Source organism: Drosophila willistoni, unplaced genomic scaffold, assembly GCF_018902025.1.
Source record: "Drosophila willistoni isolate 14030-0811.24 unplaced genomic scaffold, UCI_dwil_1.1 Seg485, whole genome shotgun sequence".
NCBI lineage: Eukaryota > Metazoa > Arthropoda > Insecta > Diptera > Drosophilidae > Drosophila > Drosophila willistoni.
In genome coordinates this window covers 730,801-757,735 of record NW_025814416.1, presented here as the reverse complement: position 1 = coordinate 757,735, position 26,935 = coordinate 730,801, and the positions used below count along the sequence as shown (strand labels likewise).

General features: G+C 37.2%; 1 protein-coding gene across 1 annotated transcript in view; it reads left to right on the top strand.

The window, feature by feature from the left end:
* LOC6649972 (protein daughterless) overlaps positions 1-26,552 on the top strand; it is a 41,926-nt gene extending 15,374 nt beyond the window's left edge. Inside the window, exon 2 of the mRNA XM_002072472.4 lies at positions 23,492-26,552. Within this exon, the coding sequence (XP_002072508.1) occupies positions 23,514-25,604 (2,091 nt within the window). The 5' untranslated portion in view covers positions 23,492-23,513 and the 3' untranslated portion in view covers positions 25,605-26,552. The remainder of the gene's footprint in view (positions 1-23,491) is intronic.
* Positions 26,553-26,935: the final 383 nt, after the last annotated feature.

Here is a 26,935-nt window from a genome sequence, read left to right as displayed (position 1 = left end):
CGTTTAAGCGTCTGCCTATAGCATTAAGCATGTGCTTGTAGACGGGACAGCGCAAAGAAAGTTGGACCTCCAGAAGCCAATACATCGAATCTGGTATTAATTTTAGCACCAAATAACTGCTTACCACGGGAGTTATTTTGTGAATCACCACAAAAAGAGTGTCTGGCATTCCAATCACCTCCAATTAAGGTTTTAGGTGATCTGTTATTAAGTATGCCCTCAAGATCCTGTTGGGAAATATTTGTGTTTGGGGGAAGATAGATGGCGCCAATTTGAATTAAGCGTATGTTGGAGTTTACAGGAATGCTTGCAAGCTGCACTTTACGACAAGAAGACGGCGACAATGGTGTATGATGAATGTCTGATCTAACTAGAATGAAAGCACCACCATGGTGGTGAGCATTGTAATGCTCGTGGCCAAATATTTTTAGCGCATTCAAAAGTCTCTGATATTAGCAATATATGTACATTTCGTAGTTTAGAGAAAGCAGTTAATACTGGGGCCTTGTAACGAGGTCCATTTGCGTTCCAAATACATATTCTAAATGAAATTATATTTTATAAAACTTTGAAATGGTATCCACCAGGACTGTACTCTTGTGAGATTGCTCTTTTACCAGAGCGCTTAAGGCATTCAGTTGCATTTGCTGGTTTTCGATCTGATTTGCTAATTATGTAGCATAGTTTCCCACCAGTTGCTCGGACTGCTGGGCGGGCATATGTTATACTTCGTCTGCTGAAAGTGGTTTCGGTTTGATTGTTTCCTTGAAAATGGGTTGGGGGTGGAAATTGGGGATCTTTTGTTATTCCAGTTGCGATTAAGGAACTTTTGATAAATAGAGCATCCTTTGTAGTGAGCCGAGTAGTTCTCATTGCAGAGAGCAGGCAGTCAGTTGTCACATGACCAATTTCCACAACTAGCACAACGAGGTATTTTATGGCAGCCGTATGTGGTGTGGCCGAAATTTAGAAATTTGCCCCTATTATTTATTAGAGTGAAAGAACTTTCTGGTAAGACTTGTAATTCTACTTGTTCCAGCTTTCTAATTGAGGAGATTCCAGTGGTGGTTTATTGTTCTTTTCAGGCGTAGATTGAGTCTTCTTCTGGGATATACGCTTTTGCCACTCCAGCGTATCTTTGAATGGTGTCAGTGTCAACACTGTCTACGTCGGAATCAGCAATGTCATTGTCATCTTGTAGTTCGACAAACCTATTTCTTTTATCAGCTACTGCCCTTGAAGTACTGGGGATGTCATCCAAATGTATTGCTTTTTTGGCTTGTCGAAGGTCGGGGCTTGCGTCTCTTGCGTGCAATTTGACAGGCGTTAGAGGGCTTTTGGAAAGACGATACATTAAATATGCTGTCCTGGGTATAAGTACCCAACGAAAGGTGCCGTTTTTGGAAAAAATTGTTTCTGAACTCGCGTCTGTAGACAGCTTAGCACAGTAGTTAGGCACAATGGACTTCGTATTCCCTTTTGATAAAGTACGTTTCTTTGTTGAGATATGAGATTTGAGACTAAATTAACATCTCTAAAAGAACTTTTCGGATATAAAATCACAAAAATTGTTCAGTTTTAAAAAGCAATTCAAATGTGTGAAGCATCTCCGACCATATAATGTATATATATTCTTGATCAGCACAACGAGACGAGTTCAAATAGCCATGCCCGTCCGTCCGTCTGGATCAGCGCCAACTCCTCCGTAAGAGTTTGTAAGTTATATATAGTGCACAGGTTGTATATCCCGGCTTCAGCCGGATCGGACCACTATATCATATAGCACCCATACAAACGGCAAAGTCACGAACAGTACCCATAACCGACCAAATTTGATCAAGATCGGATGAGTATATCATATAGCTCCCATTGGATCGATCGGTGGAAATAGTGACTTTGATCACAAACATTGGACTTCTTTGATAATTGTTTTTGACAGCTATAGATCAGAAAGAAGGTTGGAAAATTGGGAGCAAAAATAGTTTTCAACTATAAATAGGAAAAAATTATCAAAGAAGCTAACTTCGGCTATGTCGAATTAAGGGGTTACGCCACCCCTGAGGTCCAAAAAACAGGGGAAAAAATGAATTATTGCTGTGCGGCCAGTATACAATTTAGGAAAAAACTTTTATTATACACAGATTGGGGATACTTTAAAGAATATTTATTGAAAAAAAAATAATTTTAAAACAAAATGGCGGAGATATGGGCCGGCAAGTGCCACCATGATTTGTAAATCCTTGCAGATGGGGTGTCAAATTTCTCGGCATCACCCGAAAAATCCACAAATAAAAAGAAAGGCTATGGCTATCCGCCCACGTAGGATTTTTTTTTTAAATTTTTTTTTTTGGCAAAATGGCGGCTGTTTGAACAAAAAACGCTCTTTTTCTGAGAAAATTCATAACTTCCAAACAGGCCCCTACGTGGGCGGATACCCAACACTGTAAAGAATATGTGGTAAAAATTTAAGCCAAATCGGTCCAGTAGACTCGGAGATATTTGACACCCCGGTTCAAAAAAAGTAGTTTCGAGAAAAACGCAAAAGAAAAAAATGTACCGCGTCGGGGACGACTCGGCCGCGCTCACTTCTAAACGCTGTAACTTCGGAACTAATTCGAATACCGATATGATGTAAAGTGTAAAAGAATCTTAAAACTATAAAAGATTTTTAGAGCCAAAAAAAAAATTTTTTTTTTTTTCAGGGGTGGCGTAACCTCTTAATTAAGAAGAGCTCAAAAAATCACCTTTGAATTAAATTAAATTGATTTTTTTTTGCCTCTTTTGTAACCACTACTACAAGGTGGCGCAAAAGAAGTCATCCGGGCCAAAAGAAGTCATCCGGGCCAAAAGAAGTAATCCGATGTTGTTTGGCTCTAATTTTTTTTTTTATAAAAAGCTTTGATTCTGTTTTTAAATTATGTTTATTCAAACATTGAGAAATTTATTGGCCAAATAAACTTAAGTTTTATTGATTTATTGGTCCGATCCAAAACAAAAAAAAATTTCCTCCGGATAACTCTTAAGATGACTTAGAAAAACGCGACGGACAGACTGACAAACGGACATGGCTATATCGACGCAGCTTCTCATGCTGATCATGGGGTCCGAAACGTCTCCTTCTGTGCGTTACAAACATCTGATCAATTTTATAATACTCTCTGGAAGGGTATAAAAATACACTGCAGCTTATATTCTCTGGAGTGTTAATAAACTAAATGAAGTAAGTCGTCTCGACGGCTTCGTTATACCATCCAGGTGAACCAATATTTTAAATTTCGAACACCAAATGTATGTCTATTAAATTCGTTTTACATGTCTCACTCGCTCACTCTCACAAAAACAAACAAGCACTCTAGCGCCGCCATTAGCCTACGGACAATTCCGCCCTTATGGACCGCGTAGTAAAACTCTTTATACGTATATTTTCCATGTTTTTAGTCGGATTTTAATAAAAATTTGGTAGGTTGATAGATATTAAAAGCGTTAATAAGTGGGCCAGAGGGCCTCGACCTCGCCGAAGTTTGTATACCCTTGCAAGTTTATTGTGTTATTCTTTCCTTAATTCCTTATTAATCGAAATCACTATTTACCACCGATTGTTTCTATGGGAGCTATAAGATATAGTCACTTGATCGTGATCAAATTTGGCACAGTCATTAACAAATGTATAAAACTGGCAATTAATTTTAAGACAATCGCGTCAAACATAACAAAGTTATTCTAAAAGTCACTGTATTTGTCTGATGGTTCCTATGGAAGCTGTATGATATAGTCACTCGATCTTGATCACATTTGGCACAGCCGTTTATAAGTGTAATAAAAAATTAAATTAACAAATTTGAATAAAATCGGACCAAAAACCTAAAATATTCGTATAAACGATATAAACTTTTACTAGACGGTCTAAAGGGCGGAGTTGGCCGTTGGCTAGTGGCGGCACTATAGTGCTCTTGTTTTGGTAAGAGTGAGCGAGATAGCAAATGCTACGAGGCATGTAAAAAAAATTTAAAAATCTTTGCACCCTTTTAAATGTTCCAATATTTGCTCCTCTAGGCAATAGTTAAAAAACTTGATGCTTTCACAATTGGTTCCTCATAAAGTTGGGCGTAGTGAGTCGGAACTCCAGAACAGAGAACATAGTGGCCAACGTAAACGGCTATTTAAAGCTTTACTATCCCGTGGCGATCGCAGCTTTTGTTGCCCCAGTGGAAGTGTTTGGCGTTTCAGTCGCCTGCGAGGAGGAATAATTTCTCGTTAATGGCCGAGTGAGGTGAAAGATACATTTCAAAAAGCTCCAAATTACCTCTTGATATATCTCTATTGGAGGTAACTGTATGTGTGTAATAGAGTTTTCCATAGTTAAGGATTCCTCGCCATTTCTGTTGGGTTAGTTGTTGTGAGCGTTATAGTGTGTGTATCCCAGAAATTTTACATTTGGTTATGAACGTTTTTCCGATAGCATCATTATGTCAATGTCTCTTTCTTGAAGGACCTTCGCCAGCCCTGATGTTTGCTTGGCAGGCCTTTGACGTTCAAAAAAACAATTTTGAACACTTTTTAAGTTTAAGAATCAGTTCAAGCATCTATAGCGTCATATTGACGTTGTTACGCATTTCTATCATAAATTCCATCATATCATTTCTTTGCTGTTTCTGTATGGCAAGAAGTTGCTTAATAACTTCGCACAAGGAACAAGGTCGCTAAAGTGTCTAGGGCGTTCAACCGTGATGTGCTGTGAAATTATTTGCATTTCCTCCTTATTGTTTGAATTTTTATTCACATTACTTTTAGGATTGAGTTCACATCCTACATATATCATCATTATACCATACACCCATAGGGTGAAATGGTATATTAAAGTCGCCAAAATGTATGTAACAGGCAGAAGGAAGCATCTCCGACCCCACAAAGTATTCTTGATCAGGATCAACAACCGAGTCGATCTAGTCCGTCTGTCCGTCCGTCCGTCCGTCTGTCCGTCCGTCCGTCCGTCTGTCCGTCTGTCCGTATGAACACCTAGATCTCGGAGACTGTAAGAGCTAGAGCCACCAAATTTGGTATGTAGACTAGTGTAGTATGTAGAGTGATCAAGTTTATTTCAAATTTTTGCCACGCCCCTTTCCGCCCCCGCAATTTAAAAAAAGCGTTTATCTCAAAAACTATTCCAGCTAGAGACACCATATTTGGTATGTATATTCGCTTAGTAAATGCACACATTTTGTATGTTTAAAAATTTTGCCACGCCCTTTTCCGCCCCCGTAATTTGAAAAACTTGATTATCTCCCGTATTTTTGTACCTTATGCAATCAAATTTTGCACACTTAAATTTAATACTAATATCTAGCAAAATACCAATAATTTGATCAAAATCGGACAAAAAACAGTCGAGTTATGCATATAAACGTTTATCCATAAGGCTGGAGTTGGCCGTTGGCTGGTGGGGGCGCTAGGGTGCTCGTATGATTTAGTGAGCGAGATACTAAGATATGCTTGTAAAAAGCATGTGAAAATGCATTTGTTCAACAAAGTTGAAATATTTGCTTTACTGGTGTATGGTATACCTAAGTCGGCGAGACGACTTACTTACTTCATTGGTGTAGTAAGATGAAGGCCCCTGAACACAAGTCTGAATGGTTTATCCACTTTAAGTTGGCAAGTGCGGAATTCACAAGGCTAAAAAGCTTGCTAATTATTTTTAGGAGTCACTATCGACGCAATGGACTCTGACGCCGTTAAGGGGTATATACAGTGGTGGTCAGCGGGTTAGCCCCTTTTTTTTTGTTTGATTTTAAATTTGATTTTCTCGGCTCCTAAGAAAGTTAATGAAGAAATTTTTTCAGTAATTTGTTGGTTATTGTATTTAGATGATGACACGTAATTATTGTCATGCCAGCTTTCGGCGTTTTTTTTACAGGTGCGTTTGAAAAAAAATAGGCCCCCAAATGCTGGCCATTAGTTTAGCCCGTTCTTTCCAAAATCTTTAATATTATAGTTAGACATGTGTATTCTTTGAAGAAGTTGTAGATCTAGGTAATCTAAGATAAACTGCATACCAAATTGAGTATGGGCGATGAAATCAATCTAATTTTTGTCGGATTTTTTTGAAACATGTATCATTTGACGGGAAATTCAATTCAGTTTAATACTTAGAATAAGAAAATATTACTTTAGTTTAAATTGGTATCGTAAAACGGCGTCAAACCAAGAGACCTCAAGAATTACATACAAAAACCCGAAATTTCGATTGGCCCCAAATCAAATACTGGGGCTAAAATGAAAATTTTTGGTATGCAGTTTATCTTAGATTACCTAGATCTACAACTTCTTCAAAGAATACACATGTCTAACTATAATATTAAAGATTTTGGAAAGAACGGGCTAAACTAATGGCCAGCATTTGGGGGCCTATTTTTTTTCAAACGCACCTGTAAAAAAAACGCCGAAAGCTGGCATGACAATAATTACGTGTCATCATCTAAATACAATAACCAACAAATTACTGAAAAAATTTCTTCATTAACTTTCTTAGGAGCCGAGAAAATCAAATTTAAAATCAAACAAAAAAAAAGGGGCTAACCCGCTGACCACCACTGTATGTTGTGCTCGGTAAAAAAATTTGTTTATTCTTTTATCTTAAAGTACAGTTTCTGAAGAATATTATCCCAAATTTTTGTAGCGATCCAATCAATAGAACCAAAATTATAGCGCCTTCAATATTGCTCCGTCACGCGCGCGTAGCGCGTTAATCAAACTTTCAACGCGACTATCTCGGAATCGTGTTTTTCAAAAAGTGTTGTTGCAGTGACCTCGATAACTAGAAAAGTTTTCAACCGACTTCAACAATTTTTTATTTTATTTGTTCGTAATTGAGTTGGTGTGTACTTGACCTAAGCGTTTTTTTTAAATTTTTTTTTATTTTAATGTTATGAATTGAAAAATCGCTCCCGATTTCAAAAAAAAAATTTTTTTTCGAAATGTTTATCGTTTAAGTACACAACAATACACTATACTAATGAAATTATTTTGTTTTTTTTTTGCTTTTGGTTGAGCTGCTGGACATCGTGGTCACGGGAAGCCTAGGGGGAAAAAAAGCGTTTTGCGGAAATTGTTGTAATTTTTATAATTATTCATTTATTTTTTTTTTAACTTTTTTTGAAGATCAGACATTGCACTACGCAAAACGTGTAAAAACTTAACTTAACTTTTGTATTTTTTTAGGACAGCCATGCTTGTTGAGGCCTACGTCAACTTCGTTTCTTTCAAAATCTTCATTGTCAGATGAGTTAGTAGATAATTCTTCAAACCGATTGTTTTGTTGTTGAATTGATGGTAATGAGTTTGTTCTGAGTGTCTGTCGTGGGTTAAATAAATCTTTGCGTTTGGTATAAGAACGTTTGTCTATAACAATTATGAAATCATTAAGTGTTACGGTGCAAGCTTTTAAAATACTGCTTGACTTTTCATTAGTAACCACGCTTAGTAGTTGTGCGAAACATTTCATCGTAAATTTGTTAAAAACATTTACTGGTAATCATTTTTTTTTTTTTTTTGAGTAGACCTTTAGACGTACCGGCAGGCGCAGTGCAGGTTAGTTTTTGTTTTCACTTTTTCCATATTTTTTGCTTTCTGCCTAAGGAACCTGAGTGCTTAAAGCGCTCCAGTAACTTGTAAGATCGAGTGTGGAAGGCAACTGCTTGCGGTTAGCGGTAGTTCTTCATTGCACTTTTGCACATCTGTTCTTATTAGAAGGGAGATCGCAATTTTTTTTGTGATTGTGCAAACATTTTCTTCCAGCTGAAAATCACCGAACAAAAATCACAAAACAAATTTATTTACAAACGATTGCTTGATGTATCGAAATTCGGGTAAAGTAGTTTCGTACTGATGCCAACATAAATGTTAAAATACCCGAAGCAAATGAAATTGAATACAGCTACGCGAAGTGGCATCCAGTGGTTTGGGATTGCTTACCGAAATATTCGTTTGACTCATTCATATTTCTAAAATGGGTAACTGTATTTAGACATATTGGCATTGCTTTTGAGAGAAGAATTAAATCTTTGGACCTAATTTCTAGAACGAAGTTTTAAGAACACGCAATACTTGTGGAGTCCTACAGGTAAAGAATGTTGCCTATGCATAGTAATGTGGCACATATTATAGGGAATAATTGTAAATATTCATGATACTCAATGTATTCAGCAAAATTCACTAAAATATTAGACCAGTTACAAATTTTTTAAATTATACCTGGAAATTACTTAGTTTACTTCATCATGCTACCACTAATGCTAGGGAATGAGTTTTCTGATCGTAAAACTTACCACATAACATTTTCGAGTTAGTCAGTTCTTGAATTCTGGTGATTACATCTATTAGTTCGTCAATTAGCGCATGTCCACACATTGCATGAGTATATGATCCTAGGGCCAACTCCGATCTTATGCGCATCTAATAAAAAACGTTTATATGCATATAGTGGTTAATATAGTACCTATATTTGGTATACAAGATAAAAAAAAATTTTTTAAAATCAAATAAATGATTTGGGTGAAATGGTATATTAAAGTCGCCAAAATGCATGTAACATGCAGAAGGAAGCTCTTTCCTACCCCATAAAGTGTATGTACATATATAAACCTATTCTAGCTGGAGACATAAAATTTGTCATGTATACTTGCTTATTAAGCCCTCAGATTCTGCTTTTTTAAAAATTTTGACATGCCAATATAAACAATGCAGATATTATTATTCTAGGGTTTTTAAAATTTATTTTTAATACAAAATTGCACTATAACTATAAATGGTTTTAAAAGTGCGCCCACTGACTTTACTACTTAAAATTATCTATCAGATAGTAAAAGCTTAATAAATATGGGTTGTAGATTAATTGATGATAGATTGCAGATTTCCCCAAATCAAAAATTTGTTTTGATTTTGTCTTCTAATCAAAAAACAATTTATCTGCAACCATTTTTTACATTCATTCCTAAGGTCAGATCTAACTATGGTTGCGTAGCGTGCCTGAAGTCCTTCTTTTAGTACCGACATAAGTAATGGGAAACGCTAATTCTTCACAATCAGAATCTAAATGGATAAAAATTTTCACACATATTGTTTTAATGTTGTATTATCACACGGGCAAACAAAAATTGAATTGAGACTATGAAGTATACAAATGACAAGCGAAAAATAGAAAATATTGCGTCGTTCACCCTCCCTGCCGGAAAAAAGTTGAAGCGCACCTATTGAAAAACGCTTTATTTCTTGTTAGAATAATAATTGTAAAATTAATTTTGATAAATAATGATTTGTATGTTAAATAATGATTTGAGTGTAAATTTTTAAATTTCCGAATATAGTGCAAAGCACTATAGCAATCGACACTGCCCAGCAAGCATTTTTGAAGTTAACAGAGCATAATTGAGTCTTTGAAGAGTCGCGCGACGATTGAGAATAGTCATATTTGCGCTCATTTTCTGATCATAAATGGCCCATTCGTCGGAAGAAAATGGTACCCTAGCCGCGACTCATCTTGATGAGTCGCCTATGACCCTTTTTTAATCATAAAAGAGTCTTTCACGAGTCATCTTTTAATCATAAAAGAGTCTTCCACAAAGCCTCTCTTTTGGCCACGCGACGACATTGTTTGACTGACATAATCACCTTTTTATACCCTTGCGAAAAGGGTATATTAATTTTGGTCAGAAGTGTGCAACGCATAGAAGTGAGCATCTCCGACCATATAAGTATATATATATTCTTGATCAGCACGACGAGACGAGTTCATACAGCCATGTCCGTCCGTACGTGTGTCCGTCCGTCTACATACATACAAATGGCAAAGTCACAAACAGTGACTTTTCTCAATAACTTCGTTATTTTCTGAGCTATTGTCGTGAAATTTAATATTGGTGAGTTTATTACACATATAAATGACTGTGCTAGATTTGATTAAGATCGGGTGACTATGTCATATAACTCCCATAGGAACGATCGGTCGAAAACAGTGACTTTTGTCAATAACTTCGTTACTTTTAACGCGATTGCCTTTAAATTAAACATTTGTTAGTTTAATATATCCGTTAATGACTGTGCCGAATTTGATAAGGATCGGGTGACTATGTCATATAACTCCCATAGGAACGATCGGTGGAAAACAATGACCTTGATCAATATCTTATTCATTTCCTATGCTAAGATTGTAGGCCGTTCTTTCGCACACATTAGCCTTTTTAGCTAAAACGTTTTTCCACTTTGATGGCTAAGGAAAGAGTTACCAAAAAAGTTGCAGGGGTATACAAACTTTGACGCGGTCGAAGTTAGCCCCGGCCGTTTGATTATTTGCACTTTCACGATCGAATGACAAAATTTTCACATTTTGGCATGTGCTGAAGAAAAAGTGCCGTTTAATTTAGATCTAATTGTAATTTTGGATCAGCCAAGCAAGCAGAATATGAGTGCATAGTAAGAAAGCAAAACCAAGCAATGATCATATTTTAATCACCTGCATGCTCATTTGGCGATTGCTTAGCATTTCGTTTTTGTATTTCAAACCAATCATACTTTGAGCATATGGAAGGGTCATTTATAAGTCTTCTTTCGATCGCCCAGGAGATTAGTCGTTTTTTAATCGTCAAGGGAAAAAAGACTCAAGACGATTTCTGTTAAAACAGTCTTCCAAATGCTTGCAGGGTGGTTAGTTAACGCCATATACTCAAGCACCACTTACAAAACTTACAGTAAACTTACTTACTGCCGTAAAAATCAGTATTAAGAACAGGTGCCTTCCAGCAAATATTAATAGCTTGTGCTACATTTATTATTCTCATAAAAAAAAAATATTTATATAAAAAACAGACCTCAAGCTTAGGCTAAAGCAATTCGGCGCATGTAGAATGCTATTTTAAAGTTAGTTTATGAGTATGACAGCTATATATTTTTAATTAAGATTTTTATCAAATTTGGCAGAGTCATTAATGCCGGCTCGAGGTCAATTATTTTTTTTTTCTTTTTGTAAAAATGAAAAATAAAAAACAGTTGTTTTTGTATTCTTTTCCGATATATTTCGGCTACTCACTGGTGGTCGTTTTCAGGGCAACTATATATTTGAATTGTGATTATCAATTGCTGGCACCAAATAAAACTCCTCCTCCTTTATTTAACCGTTAACAATATTTCCACAACAAATGAGTATGATTTAGGTCGAATGCATGAAAAAGGAATCAATATCTGAGTCATATTTAGCTCATATTTCGTTCGTGTAGTACTGATAACCATTGTACAGTTTGGTTGGCAGACTCTTTACCGAGTCCTGGACAAGCTGCTCAACCTTGTGTTCCTTTTCTTGTTCATTTAAATTCATATGAAAGCGTTTACGGAGATTCTGAACGGTACCGAAACATCCATTTATAAAGCACGATCAGTGAGCATAATTGCGCATAATTTCCACAAACAGTTGCGAGCAAAAAAATAGTAGCGCAAAACACTTGCCGATATTTGTTACTATAACTTGCAAGATAATATTCCGATCTGTGTAAAACCTTTAAGTACCGTTATCAGCAATGTCTAAGACTTGTCCATTACGTTTTAACTTCACTTGGAGACTTAACTTTTTTGCTACTTCATTTTTAAGCTTAATTGCCAAAGAGCGAGCAAAATAATAGTAGTGAAGGATCTTTCTTTGCAGGAAACTTAAACTATTGTTAGGAGGTTGTTTTTTTTTTGCTCTATTTGATGTGTTAAATGTTCGCGGTAGAAGATTCATTAAAGTATTTCAATTTGCAGACTTAAATGGGCCGGGATACGCATATGTCTTTCAAGAAGATTATTCAGATCAGAAACCTTATGAATGAGGGCAAAACTTACATAGAAGTCTGCGAAATTTGTAAGTGCTCCCCAACTGCAGTTCAAAATGCATTAATATTTAGAAAAATATCAGAAAGACGTGGCCGAAAGCTTAAAATCTCGCCCGAATTAGAAAAAAGAATAGTACGAGACGCAAGGCTTCGCTCGTTTGCATCTGCTGTGGAGGTCCAGGAAGAGCCTAAAGTGCCGGACAGTGTTTGGACAGTGCGGTGAGAGTTACCTCAAAATAACTTGAACGCTCGCAGCCTTTGGAAAAATCCGCTTCTCCCACAGAAGACCATAAACGAATGGATTGAATTCTCAAAATTTCACATAAAATGGCCTGTGGAGAAATGGCGCAACATACTGTGGTCAGATGAATCCAAAATTGTGATGTTTGGACAGAGGGGATCTAGGCTGTATATTCGTCGACAGAAAAACACGGAGTACAGTCCACACTACACCACAAAGACTATTAAACATGGCAGATGAAGTGTGTTGGTGTCAGGCTGTTTTTATACCATACACCCATAGGGTGAAATGGTATATAAAAGTCGCCAAAATGTATGTAACAGCCAGAAGGAAGCATCTCCGACCCCACAAAGTATATATATTCTTGATCAGGATCAACAACCGAGTCGATCTAGCCATGTCCGTCTGTCCGTCCGTCCGTCCGTTCGTCTGTCCGTCTGTCCGTATGAACACCTAGATCTCGGAGACTGTAAGAGCTAGAGCCACCAAATTTGGTATGTAGACTCGTGTAGTACGTAGAGTGATCACGTTTATTTCAAATTTTTGCCACGCCCCTTTCCGCCGTTTTCGTTTTCCGTTTATCTCAAAAACTATTCCAGCTAGGGACACCATATTTGGTATGTATATTCGCTTAGTAAATGCACACATTTTGTTTATATAAAGATTTTGCCACGCCCTTTTCCGCCCCCGTAATTTGAAAAACTTGATTATCTCCCGTATTTTTTTACCTTATGCAATCAAATTTGGCACACTTTAATTTTATACTACTATCTAGCAAAATACCAAATTTGATCAAAATCGGACAAAAAACAGTCGAGTTATGCATATAAACGTTTATCCATAAGGCTGGAGTTGGCCGTTGGCTGGTGGGGGCGCTAGGGTGCTCGTATGATTGAGTGAGCGAGATACTAAGATATGCTTGTAAGAAGCATGTGAAAATGCATTTGTTTAACAAAGTTGAAATATTTGCTTTACTGGTGTATGGTATACCTAAGTCGGCGAGACGACTTACTTACTTCATTCCTAATACGGTGTTGGTCCTATATGCTGCATAGAAGGCATAATGTGTACGTTAAAATTATTGAGGAACTAAAGGTACCACATGATGAAGAGAAAATATCACTTTGTTGGGTCTTTCAACAAGACAATAACCATAAACACACAAGGAAAGTGGCAAAAGTTCGTATCGATAATGCTAGAGTAGATTTAATAAAGTGGCCCGCACAGTCGCCCGATCTGAGCCCGATTGAAAATTTGTAGTGCGACTTTAAGAAGGGAGTAGTTGCCGCAAAGCCAGCCACTAAAAGAGGTCCTTAGACTGCTATAGAGGGTACATGAAAGGCCATAACACCAAAAAAGTGTCAGAAAATGATAGATTCAATGCCGCGTCGCTGCGCAGCCGTATTGGGGAACAATGGACATGCCACTAATTATTAATAGGTTGATATTAACTTGGTCTTTATTTTTAAACTATTTCCCTGGAGTAAAACCCTATACTATGATATTTTGAGCTCTTTAAATTATGTGCTACTATTATTTTGCTCGCCTCAATTTGGAACTATTGACACCAAATCTTCATTATTTTTGAAATATCAAAATGGAGCGGTTTTTTTTGTTTATAATATAATTAATAACAGACCGAATAATAAATTTGCATACCAAGAAGTCTCAGTCTTGCCCCGATAACATATCTTTCTATGATATTTATAAAATTGGTGAAGCCACTACTATTTTTTTGCTCGCAGCTGTATGCTTGCGCATGGACATCATATCTACTAAAAGCACCCATCACATCCACAAATTCGTGTGTATGCTTGAATACCGGCTGCTCAGAATCCTTTAAAGTTATATTTAGAATAAGTGACCATCAAAGTGGAAAAAGTATGTTACCATTATGCATGTTCTTGACCTGTAGCAAATATGAAATAAGGCAATAAGCAGCACAGCCCTGTACCGGAGCAAGGGAGCTCTTTTTTTCTTAATGCCAAAGCTTTTTGAGAGCTACTGCTGAAGGATCTTCCGGATCGTTGGTAATGGAGTAAATATTTTCGCAGCTCAAATTATTAAAATGACGAGTGCGTGCGTACAGCACCAATGTTGAAGACATTGGGTGGAGCTTGATCTCGTGAGTTGCTATCTTGCGCAAGTTTAAGTATTATGCTTTTACTTCATCATCTCTCTGCGACCGCATATCATCTTCATCCAGCTGCGGGCCACCCAAATCAATACATGTTTAGCAAATCGGATGTTATAACTTGCATGCAACTAAGGTTCTATATAAAAACATTGTTCTTGGGGGTTTTGAATTAAAATTAATTAGTTGTCCTGAGGATGTCTTTTCCCACACCAAAAAATAAAAATTTATATTACTACATTACTTTCAATTATAGTTTGTTTCCTCGTCTAATTACTATATATTAGCCGATTTCTCGGCCAGTTAATAAATTGCTTTGTCGTTAATAGATTCGATGCCTCATAACTTTCCTTGCCTATGTTGTTCCACAATGTTACCGAAAAGATTAGACGACGTTATACATTTTGTACGTTTATTTGCGTCCGTCTTTGAGCTCGCGATATATCGATAGTTTATCTATTAAACATAATGGTTAATATTTCAGAATAATTTAATAATTTCAAATAAATGATTCTGGAAGCGGAGCGATCTTGTGAATTTGCCTTTTGAAGGTTCCTTTAGCAGTCCTTAGTTCGACTACTCGAATTTTGTCATCAGATTCGGTAATTACAGGCACTACTCTTGCTAAAGGGCAATGTTGAGCCGGCACGTTGTCTTATGGACATAATCCCATTCCGTGTCCAGAATTGTTGCTTCAAATAGTTTCACTCTATGCCGTCTATCCAGATACCGAAGTTCCATTCCGGGAGGGTCTAAGAGGTGGAATGGTAGAGTAATAATTCTGGTACTGAAGTTAATCCGGTTCCAATCAGCAAATACCCAGGAGTGAGAGCACTGAAATCGTAGCTTCCACATCCGAGAACACAGTGAGTAAGAGATGCATTTGAAATATTCCTCAGAGCCAGTGTCTTTGCTGATTTTACTGACGCTTCCCAGAGGCCGCCAAAGTGTGGAGCTCTAGGTGGAATAAAGCAAAAGTTAAATCCTTTAATTGAGCTATATGTTTTTATGTGATCTATGACGTCTGAGGTAAACAATTTTGACTTAAACTCAGCTAGCCTTGTAGCAGCGCCAACAAAGTTTGTGGCGTTGTCGCAAACCATGTGCAATGGTACACCACGGCTACGAATCTACGTATACCATGCAGAAATGCATTTGTTGACAATTCGGAGACTAATTCAATATGAATCGCCTTTGAAGCGAAACATACAAAAATTGCCACATGTGTTTTGCACGGCGACTTTCCGCGAATCTTGTAAGACGTGAAAAATGGGCCGCAAAAATCTACTCCTGTTACTAGGAATGGTCTTTAAGCTCGTTGAGTCTTGAGGCGAGGTTTAAAGTGAATGCAGCGGATGCAGCTTCGCACAACCTTTCTAATCAACGCTCGTGCATTGATTACCCAAATTCGTTCTTTGGGCTAGCATGAAGATTTTTGTTGTGCAAGAATTCGATGTATAGCTTGTTAAAACCATGATTTTGAGGTAGCAGGGCCTGGTGATTGGCGTTGAATGGAAGGTCTCCGTTTTCGAGACGTCCTCCGACTCTCATCACACATACTGCAGGTTATCCAAGTGTCATTGTGTGCATGAATGGTGTCAAACGCTGTAGACACGGTGTTAAGGTTTGTTTGTTTTTTAGTAAAGATATTTCATCAGCATAACATTCTTGTTGTATTAGGCTTCACTCTGTTCACGCTGCGATAGAGGTATGAAACAATTCGAATAAACGATGAAGAATTATTTATGGTCATATTTAGAATAGATTGTGAACTAGCGTTATCTTAGCAAGCAGAGCGCTGTCCACCTCCCGCCTGACCGACCGTGGGGCGCAGCCGCATATCGGACGGCACGATCGCGTGGACAAATACAAATAAAACGGACAAACAATTAAAAATATGATTAACTACAGCTAATTACGAGCTAAATGTGCTAAAATAGAAGTTTTCACAAGGGAAAGAGAGGCTTCTGATCTGATTACGGGATACAGAAGATTGTAATCAGAACATAGGACTCGAAAAGGTTCATGCAAAGAATAGTTACAACTACAGTGTTTTAAGGATAGAGGAATAAAATTTCTAGTAGGTCTACGGGGTACAGATAGGTTTAACTGGTTTAATTTTGACTTAGCTTCTCTCACTTTGTTGTAAGCAGGAAAAAGTTTACAAGATCGGGAAATGCTGAGCTCGCGAAAGTTGTTGTATTAACTTTTAGTCAATGAATTTTCAAGCAGATATGCTAAAGCTTCATTCTCCGTTAGTCGAACCGAGTCATTTTTATGAGTAAAAATATTTTTTCGAGCCTTATTGGCGTCACTCGGAGTAAGAAATGTGTTTTTTAAAACAAGGGCTGCATACTTCTCGTTCGATTTTTCGGCTGAAACTGCGGCGGCATGCACAAGAAGAGATGTGTTGTGACTTTGATTTACAGCTAAATCGGATGCCAATTTACTCTTCTGACGGGGACCTGCGTTAACATATTTAATGGGTGGGCGTCCAACTGGTCTTGATGTTGACGGGCTTGGATTTGAAGCCAACGATGGACTTACTGTTATAGCCTTATTGGACAAAAGCCATTCGGTATGCTTTGTCTTAAATCTGGCCATATTTCTACAACATTTTGCAAGGTTCCTTTGTATGTAAAGGTGAAAGCTTCTCAACCACAGCTACAATATTAGAGATTTATTCACATCGGAGCAAAAACGGGTTTTAAAATTAGATGAAGTAAGTAAGTCGTCTCGCCGACTTAGGTATACCATACACCAGTAAAGCAAATATTTCAACTTTATTAAACAAATGCATTTTCACATGCTTTTTACAAGCATATCTTAGTATCTCGCTCACTAAATCATACGAGCACCCTAGCGCCCCCACCAGCCAACGGCCAACTCCGGCCTTATGGAAAAACGTTTATATGCATAACTCGACTGTTTTTTGTCCGATTTTGATGAAATTTGGTATTTTGCTAGATATTAGTATTAAATTTAAGTGTGCAAAATTTGATTGCATAAGGTACAAAAATACGGGAGATAATCAAGTTTTTCAAATTACGGGGGCGGAAAAGGGCGTGGCAAAATTTTTAAACATACAAAATGTGTGCATTTACTAAGCGAATATACATACCAAATATGGTGTCTCTAGCTGGAATAGTTTTTGAGATAAACGCTTTTTTTAAATTGCGGGGGCGGAAAGGGGCGTGGCAAAAATTTGAAATAAACTTGATCACTCTACATACTACACTAGTCTACATACCAAATTTGGTGGCTCTAGCTCTTACAGTCTCCGAGATCTAGGTGTTCATACGGACAGACGGACAGACGGACGGACGGACGGACAGACGGACGGACGGACGGACAGACGGACTAGATCGACTCGGTTGTTGATCCTGATCAAGAATACTTTGTGGGGTCGGAGATGCTTCCTTCTTACATACATTTTGGCGTCTTTAATATACCATTTCACCCTATGGGTGTATGGTATAATTATATACACTTTGAACTATAATGACACATAATTACTTTTGGGCACAACTTGGCACAAAATTAGTTAAAATCCACAACAGACGAATCAGCAGGTTAGCTTTTTTCTACTTTTGGACAACACAAATAAACGTACACAAAAAACACATTGACAAACATGAACAAAATCTTTTTTTAAACAAATATTCTTCATACCTTGGCCTTTCTTTTCCATAATTTTGGTGAAAATAGTTTAAGCCACACTGATTTTGGCACTCTCGCAAGTAAATAAAACTTTTCCGCGCTTTTCTGTTTCGCACGCATGCAATAAAACAGCTGACTTTGAAGGGCTGCCAAAATTCCAGGGATACATCAAAACAATTAAAATTTTTTGGTTCATTTTAATCAAAGTATATACTATTCAAATTTTTTTTTATTAAAATGGGTTTGCTTTCAATAAAAAATTTGAATTTTCGTCGAACTATCGGTTCGCTGGTTTTTGGTGGTCATAAATGTATCAAAAGGTAAAGGTGTCACTGCTTGGCACTCCAAGTCATTCCCAGAGTTTTTGTATTGTCTTGATCTTCCACGGCGACAAATACTTCGTCCTCTGAAGTTTTCGTAATTTCCTTGCAGTTGCTACTAAATTTTGTAAGGTGCAATCCAGCCTGTGCTAAGATGTCTACTGTATAATTTTTAATGTGTTGAAGCTCCGGTTAGCAAGTTATCCACATATAAGTCGTTGCGTAATGTTTCATCACCTATAGGATGATCGTGTGCATACAAATCGGCAATATGATGAACACTGCTGATGGCTAAGAAGGGTGCAGTGACATGCCTTATGTCACGGTGTTGAGCTCGTAAGTTTTTAGTTCTTCTGTTTTTGTTGGTCGCCATACAATGCGCTGAAATCTCCGGTCTCTTGGATCTATGACAAATTGGCGATACATCTTGGCCTTGTCGCCTGTAAGTGCATACCTGCTCAGACTAAATGATAGAAATGTTATAATTAGGTCTTGTTGAATTGTGGGACCAATCATAGCTCATTTAATGATTTTCCCGATGATTTTTAGCCGAAGCATCAAACACAACTCCAAGTTTCGTAGTAACGCTTTGCGAACCCAGCACGCAATGATGAGGTATGTAATAATGCGGTTCGTTCTGGCTTGCAACAGGTTTGAGAGACATGTGGCCAAGTTTTATATACTCGTCGATGAAATCTACATATGCTTGTTTTAGTTGATCGTCGCATTCGAGACGACTTTCTAAGAATTTGAAACGCCGTACTGCGTTGTTGTAAGACAATCCTAATTTCTCTGGGGGTTCCTTAAATGGAAGTCGATCTTGAAGTCTTCCATCAGATTTTACACTTGCATTTTTACAAAAATATGTTTCGCATTCTTGTTCTTCTTTGGTTGCCTTGAGAATTTCTTGAGATTTCGTCGCTTGGCAGTCTTATCTATAATAAAATTCAGTTCAAAACATGAATCTAAAAAGGCCGGACGGTGTGTAATTTGCCAGTCTTATCCATTATGTGAATTAATGCTGTAGGAAGCATCCTTTTTTATCAGTGTTTGTTAGCAACAAAGTGCTTTGTGAATTAGCTATTGGATTGACAGATTGAACCGATGGTGATAGGTTAATTATTGAGGTGGGGGCAAATTGATAAAATAACATGTGATGAGTTGATCGGCACACTTTGCACCGGAAGAGTGAGGTAATATCCTTGACGCGATGTCCAGTGCGCAGACAGTTAAGACCTGCACTGGACCGTTTGATAGTTTTGATCTTTTGTTGTTGCGATAACTTTCCAAATGATTTACAATTACTAACATAGTGCGCCGTCGAATGGCATTGTAAGTATTGAGAGTTAATATTGAGGAATGCCTATGAGGTCGATGGTCGTTTTCCTCCTAGGGAACTATTGCGCTGGCCGAGTTGACCAGTCTGAGGACTTTCTAGGAATTGGCAGCGGCGATGAAGAATTGTGCAGAATTCCTCCCAGGTTGAAAGCTAGTCGAAGCTTTGCTTTTCGTCGTGGAAGCCTTTGGTCTCAGTATCAACCTTCGTAGGAAATATGTGAATCATGATGTTATTCATTTTTTCCTCAGTTGATCCTAGTGTAGGAAGTGATCCGCATATAGCGATCGCATTATCAATGAGCTTTTGCAAAAGTCTAGCTTTTGGTTGCTTGACTAATGGTAAATTAAACAAACTCGATATACAATCACGATTTTTCAAACTCGATATACAATTTTTTAAAACGTCGTTGTCGTAGCGAGCTTCTAATCTTGACCAAGCTTGACTGTGGTTTTGTTCGGTGACTTGGAACGACTGCACGACCTCAAGTGCAGGTCCTGATAAACATTCGAGAAGATTATTGAACAAATCAATTGTTGGCATGTGGTGATCGTTGTAATATAGATTCAGGAAAGACAATTTGAATCTTTTAAACGCTGAGTATTTGCCATCGAAACTGGGTAATTTCAGTTTAGGCAATCGTTGACTGCCAACCACTGTTGGAGATATTGAAGAACTCATTAAACTCGTGTCTGATGCGTTTACTGGTCCCGTTAAACGTTTTCTCTGTAGAAGAGACAATAATTATTAGAATCCAAATTACTGCGCTCTTTATCAAATCAGAACCAACGCGAATGTAGAATAAATATATGTGAGATGGGATAAGGTAGTTGCAGCCTGGTGGCAACTCCCTTATGCAGATTGGCAACGCAGCAGCAGTCGTGAGGTATCGTGTGAAGTCAGCAGTCGGTTTTCAGCAGAAGTATCAGCAGTCGTAAACAGCATTAAAAAGCCGATAAATTAGCAGTATACAGAACCCAAAATTTGAGTTGCATATTGTAATCATTATTCGCCCGTCCACGATTTATAATACTATTAATAAACTATAACACGCACACGCTCGTGTGTTTGTATATGTAAAGAGTGGAGTGAAAAACAACGAAAATATAACTGCGATTTTCTATCATTGTAGATGTGCGAATACAGTAATTGTTTGATTTAATAATTGCAGTTTTATTCCAATGACTTTACTGCAGTATAAACGTGGTAAACAAAAACTTATTTAACAGCAAGTTTCGGACCTGTCACGGTCGCCAAAATGCCAAATTCTCGGCCAGTAAAAACATTGTTCCTCGTTAGTAGATTCGAAGCCTATGTTATTCCACAATCCACTATAAATATGTATATATTTTATATATTTGTCACACAAATGTGTGAAGTATTTTATTGAATGGCATTCTATTCATTACAGCAAATATTATTTATTTTTTGATAACTCTGGTTGTCTTTTTAATATTTTTGACGTTGTTGGTCTTTTATTTAAGTTCCAATGCTCCATTTCTTAATATGTTGGCAATGTATTTGTATTTTGCGTAAGATGAACATGCATATTGGCCTCAATTTCACACGATTGCGGTGTATTTCTAGTCAACTACTTTTTTTTTGTTCCCTGAAATAAGTCCTATTTGAAATAATTTGCTGTACAATTACTGGTTGTTGGGTCTATGGTTAATATTCTATATGTTGTCGCATCACTAATAATGTCCATTTTAACCCGGTTATAGCGTCGAAAATTCAATGACTTGGTTTGTTCCCCATACAAACTTATATGGAAGGGCCTCCGTTTAGTGCGTCTCCACTTATAGCGACTAAATTTTTCAGAATTCAATCGAATATTGCGAAGTTCCAAATAAAAATGCATTAAAATAATGACAACAAATTTTGAAACGTGTGAATGGCAATGTCACGAACAGTGACTTTTCTTAATAACTTTTTGGTTTTCTAAACAATTGTCGGAATTTTTCATATATGTTACTTTTATATACCTATTAATGTCTATACAAAACTTGATCAAGATCGGATATTCATATCATATAGCACTCATAGGAACGAGAGCCAAATTATTATTATTATTTGTCGTGTAATATACCTCTTAATGACTGTAGCGAATCAAAGTGGGCTATATTATATAGCTGCAGAACAAACGATGATATGGCATGGTATGCTCAGTATTGCTTCATCCTAAGATTTAGGCCGTTCTTTCGCGAACATAAGACTATTTATGTAAAATGTTTTTCCACTTTGACGGTTATTGGTAAGGGAAGAGTAACAAAACAACTTGAAATGGTATACAAACATTGGTACGCTCGAAGTTAGCGCTGGCCCTCTGTTTTTTTTATTAAATGATTATTTGTTAAAGTTTTAAGCCCAAAAATGGAGAAACTTATAAAAGTTAGTCCCCTGCAAAGCTATCAACATAGCCATGTGTATTGGAATGAAACTTGATATCTAAGCTACCTGGTTGAGCCTTCTACGTCATTGCTCGAAATCACCAGAGCACACACACGTTACAACGCTACACAAACTGTATGGGCTTGCAAAGGCGTTGCGTGTACAAAGGTTTGCAAAGGCGTTAGAGAAAGGAATGATTTTTTCGAAAACTAACAAAGCGAAAGTTACCAAATGTATGAAATGTATGTATCTATGACCTCCGAAAATACCGATTACTTCCCGCAATTTTTTGACTATTGTATTCAAATTCGTCAGACTAAGTATTTTTATCTATTTCTACAAACGCAAAAAATTTTATTAAAAAAATAGAAACATACAAAATATACGTATAAACGTGTTTCTAAGGCGGAAGTGCACGTGTGTTTGTAATAGTGAGCATACGCCATGATCAGACATATTAAACAATTTTCTAAACGTACAGTTAGTCTTTGAAATTTAAAACATTTGATCACTTGGTTCATGGTATGCCAAAGTTGACAAGATGAATTACTTAATTTTTTAAAATAAAACTATCATTTATTTTAAAACCTATAAATTTTGGGAAATGTCGGTTTAATGAACTGAACGCAATCTAATGAATTTATTTATTACATATTAAAAAGTTGGTTCTTCCATTAAAAATTAAAAAAATAAGAAAATTCGTAGGAAAAATTTTTTAGTATTTCGAGAACCCACCCTGCTTGGCTTAGTAATCAATCACAGTAATATATTAGTAATATATATATTCTTGATCAGCATGAGAAGCTGAGTTGATATAGCCATGTCCGTCTGTCTGTCGGTGCAAATCAACTTCACGCCGCTTTCTTAAGAGCTATAGGAATGAAACTCGATATTTGAGCTCTACTCATAGCCCTGAGCAGATAAAGTATGAAAATTGTCAGGATCGGACCACTATATCATATAGCTCTAGAAGAAACATTTTCATGAAAATTGGAGTATCCCCATGAAATTTACTAATATGATAGTTTTGGATATAAAACATCAGATTCCGAAATTTCAATCAGATCGGATAAATATAACACAAGTTACAGTCAATATAAATCGGCTTTACTACATCATCGCTTGAAACCCACAGAGCAGCTGAGTACACGCATACACACACACAGACGCAACTCTACGTAAACTGTATGTGTATGCGTGTCAATCGCGGCATGCAGCATGGGGAAGAAGAAGAAAAAGAAATGGAAATGATATTTGGAAGGTTTTGTCTGTGCATTGATGAATTGATGATACAAAAAAGGAGTTTGGAACATGTAAAAATATTATGGCCAAGGACTGCAAGGGTATATAAACTTCGGCACAGCCGAAGTTAGCTTCTTTGATATTTTTAATATTAATAAGGAGTTAAGCTTAAAAAATCAGATCATTTAATATGTTTTATAGTTTTTACAACAATCATTTGATCGCCATTATCGACCTATTACATCTTAAACAAATTTGCAATTTACATTGAATTAAAATCAAGAAAAAAAATACATGTTTCTTTCACAGTGTTTCAACTGCTTTCCCAGCCATGGCGACCAGTGACGATGAACCAATGCACTTGTATGAGGTGTTTCAGAACTGTTTCAATAAAATCGCTAATAAGCAGACCACAGGGACAGCTGGATCTGAACGTGCCGGTGGTGGATATCATTCGCCTTATGTTGGACTTGGTGTAGAAAACAGCATGTATCCAAACGAATTTAATTCACTCCATGAAGGAAACAATGGAAGCTCTAATAACCGATTTGGTCATACAACGACTGTGGATCAGTACTTTGACTCTGGAGCTGCAACAACGAGTGCCGGATGGTACCAATCTCAAATAAATAGTAGTAACAGTTATATGGGACACGGAAACTATCAAACCAACACGCCTCTAGCTGGTCATACATTAGATCAAGTCCATAATACCGATGGCATAACACCTAGTGCGAACCTTGGAATGAACATAGGTAGCGGTGAAAGTAGCCATGCCATGCACAGTCCGGTGTCTACATCCTTACCACCAATGAGTTCGTTTCGACCAGGTGGAGGTGCCAGTTTACCAAGTTTGGGTGGGCCAACGACAGCAGTAGTGCATTCTCCGTCTGTGTATAACTCACCACAAACGCACAATCAAAACACAGCACAAGCTCATCATACTTCACTAACGGCGACTGGACCGCATACACATGTAGTACATGGTCACCATTCGAACAATCACACCCCACACTCACATTCACATGCACATTCCCATTCCCACCACAGTCAGCTGAGTCCTGCAGTGCAGAATGCAGATGCCTTTGGCGCGAGCGTAAAATCGGGTATAGTTGGTAACTCTTCGACCACATCACTGCGTCAACAGATGTACATGTCAGCTGCAGTGGCAGATCAAAGCATCAGTAGCTTTAGTTCAAACCCATCTACACCTGTAAATTCGCCACCGCCGCTAACACAATCTGGTGTAGGAGATGCTTCGAATGTTTCTGGATCCACAGGATGGGGTCACCCTGTGTTAAACGGACCTGCTAGTTCAAGTTACTCAAGTGATATAGTGCCTGTGTCCGGTTTGCATCCAATGGCTTCGGTGTTTCAAGGTGTGAGAATGGAAGAACGTCTAGATGATGCACTTAACGTTCTTCGCAATCATTGTGAACCTGAAATGTTAGCAAACGTAGTGAATCCATCGCTGACGTCAATAGATAATATTGATACATTACCCCCTTTTGTGCCCCATTCGCCTTCCCATCTCATAAGTGGTAGCTCGGCTGGTAGTGGTGGTATACCAAATACACCTAGTGCACATGCGCATGAAGTACTATCTCTTGGCACAACAGGTTCTGCTACGGTTCAAACAGTCGGCTCTGGTGCCGGTACTGGTTTAACAAATATCAAATTAGAACGTAGCTCATCGACATGCGGACCATCAAAACAATCGAAAAAACGTAAGGAACACACTTCTACTTCTATTAATGCGAATACGACAGTAGTAGGAGTATCCACTACATCCAATTTAACCAGTTTAGATATTTCCGACACAAAACCAACAAGTTCGATTGAATCGTCACAACAACAACATTTACAACAATTGTCACAGGGAGCAAAAGGGTCCAAACGACCACGACGTTATTGCTCTTCGGCGGAGGATGACGATGATGCCGAACCAGCTGTCAAAGCGATCCGTGAGAAGGAGCGTCGACAGGCCAATAACGCCCGTGAACGAATTCGTATTCGTGACATAAATGAAGCGTTAAAAGAATTGGGTCGAATGTGTATGACGCATTTAAAATCGGATAAACCCCAAACCAAGCTAGGTATCCTGAATATGGCTGTCGAAGTAATTATGACACTAGAACAGCAAGTAAGGGAACGCAATTTGAATCCAAAAGCTGCATGCTTGAAGCGTCGGGAGGAAGAAAAAGCAGAAGATGGCTCGAAACTAAGCAGCCAACATCATATGATACCCCAATCCCAAGTCGGGAGTACTTATCATAACCAGCCTTCGCAAATTGTGCCACCTCCAACACAAACCATTAATAGCATGACCATATCCTCACCTGCCAATCAGGCTACCAGCGTCTTACCATCACATTTACAGCAGCAACAGGGGCAGCTTGGACTTGCTCAGATTCCACAATAGCATGCAACTTCTACTAAAAGCGTCTTAAAATCGACACGCTCTTCCATTATCACTCAATTTTTACAAGAGTCAACCAAGTACTCTTCTAAAAAGCTCTTAAGCAGTTTATTTATATGTCGTCGTCCACACCAAATCCACGAACGTCAGCTTCATACATAAAATATCTACAGTTGCCCCATTGTTACTAACGAAATGTGGGTCGTTCATTATAAAGCTGTGTGTTAATTTTCATATTGCAGAGAATTGTTTTTGATTAAAACGAATGTACATAGCTGTTTTAACATAATTTAAAGAGAAAATGTCTTGCAAAACTTTTCAAAGTTTACTTTATAATTTGGGTTTGATAAATAAATACAAAATGTCGTGCGATTTCAAAGTAGCCATATTTTTATAAAAAAAAATATATATACATACATTACTCTATATTTAATTATAAGTAGTTTTATTTAAAAAATAAATCTTTTTTAAAAACATAGAGTTATGTTGTATTTCCATATTTTACATAAAATATGCATTATGTTCATGTTTAATTTTTTTAGATTGTCCTACATGTTCTAATTAATTGAAATCATACAACCGTCGTACATATAAAAAAACAGTACTTGCATAAATTTATAAATAAGAAAAATTCGTTAAAATTATATGCTAATTGTTGTAGCCTATCATGCACCATAAGGTTTTAATATGGTTATAATTCAATATTCAAAAGAATTGTTGTGTTATTGCCTTCAGTATCCATTTTGGTGAAAAAAGTAAAATAATTGATGTTATATTTACATATAACAAATTAACTGGCTGTATGTGGTTTAGCAACAAAACTGACGGTCTTTTGCGGAATTTCCCAAACATACTTGTACTTCAACATTCATCGCGGCTTGGTAACAATTCACACATAAGTAATAACGTTTGTATATCTTGTTAATAATAAAGCATTTTAATTTTCAAAAATTGTATTTTTCTTTAAAACGTCCATATTCCTCACTCTTTAAGTATAAATTGTAAAAATATATGTATTTCTTAGTTCACAATGGCTAGAACGCCGATAACGATAAATAAATCAGGCAAAACATACAAAATCTGCTAATTTCATTCGGGCTGGGAATTATGTATTATTTGTAAGATATGGACATTTTAATATACAATGACACTTGAAATTTAGCTATAGCATTTTCCCGATAATGTTTAAAATGCGTTCTTTTAGTTACAAGTATTTTGACTACATAAAACATTGAGTGCAAAAAGAGATAAGCTGCCTATGTTTGAATTTTAAGACCTTTTACAATTGAAAAAGTAGAAAAAGTTAAATCGACTAGAGCACTATACCTAAGTGA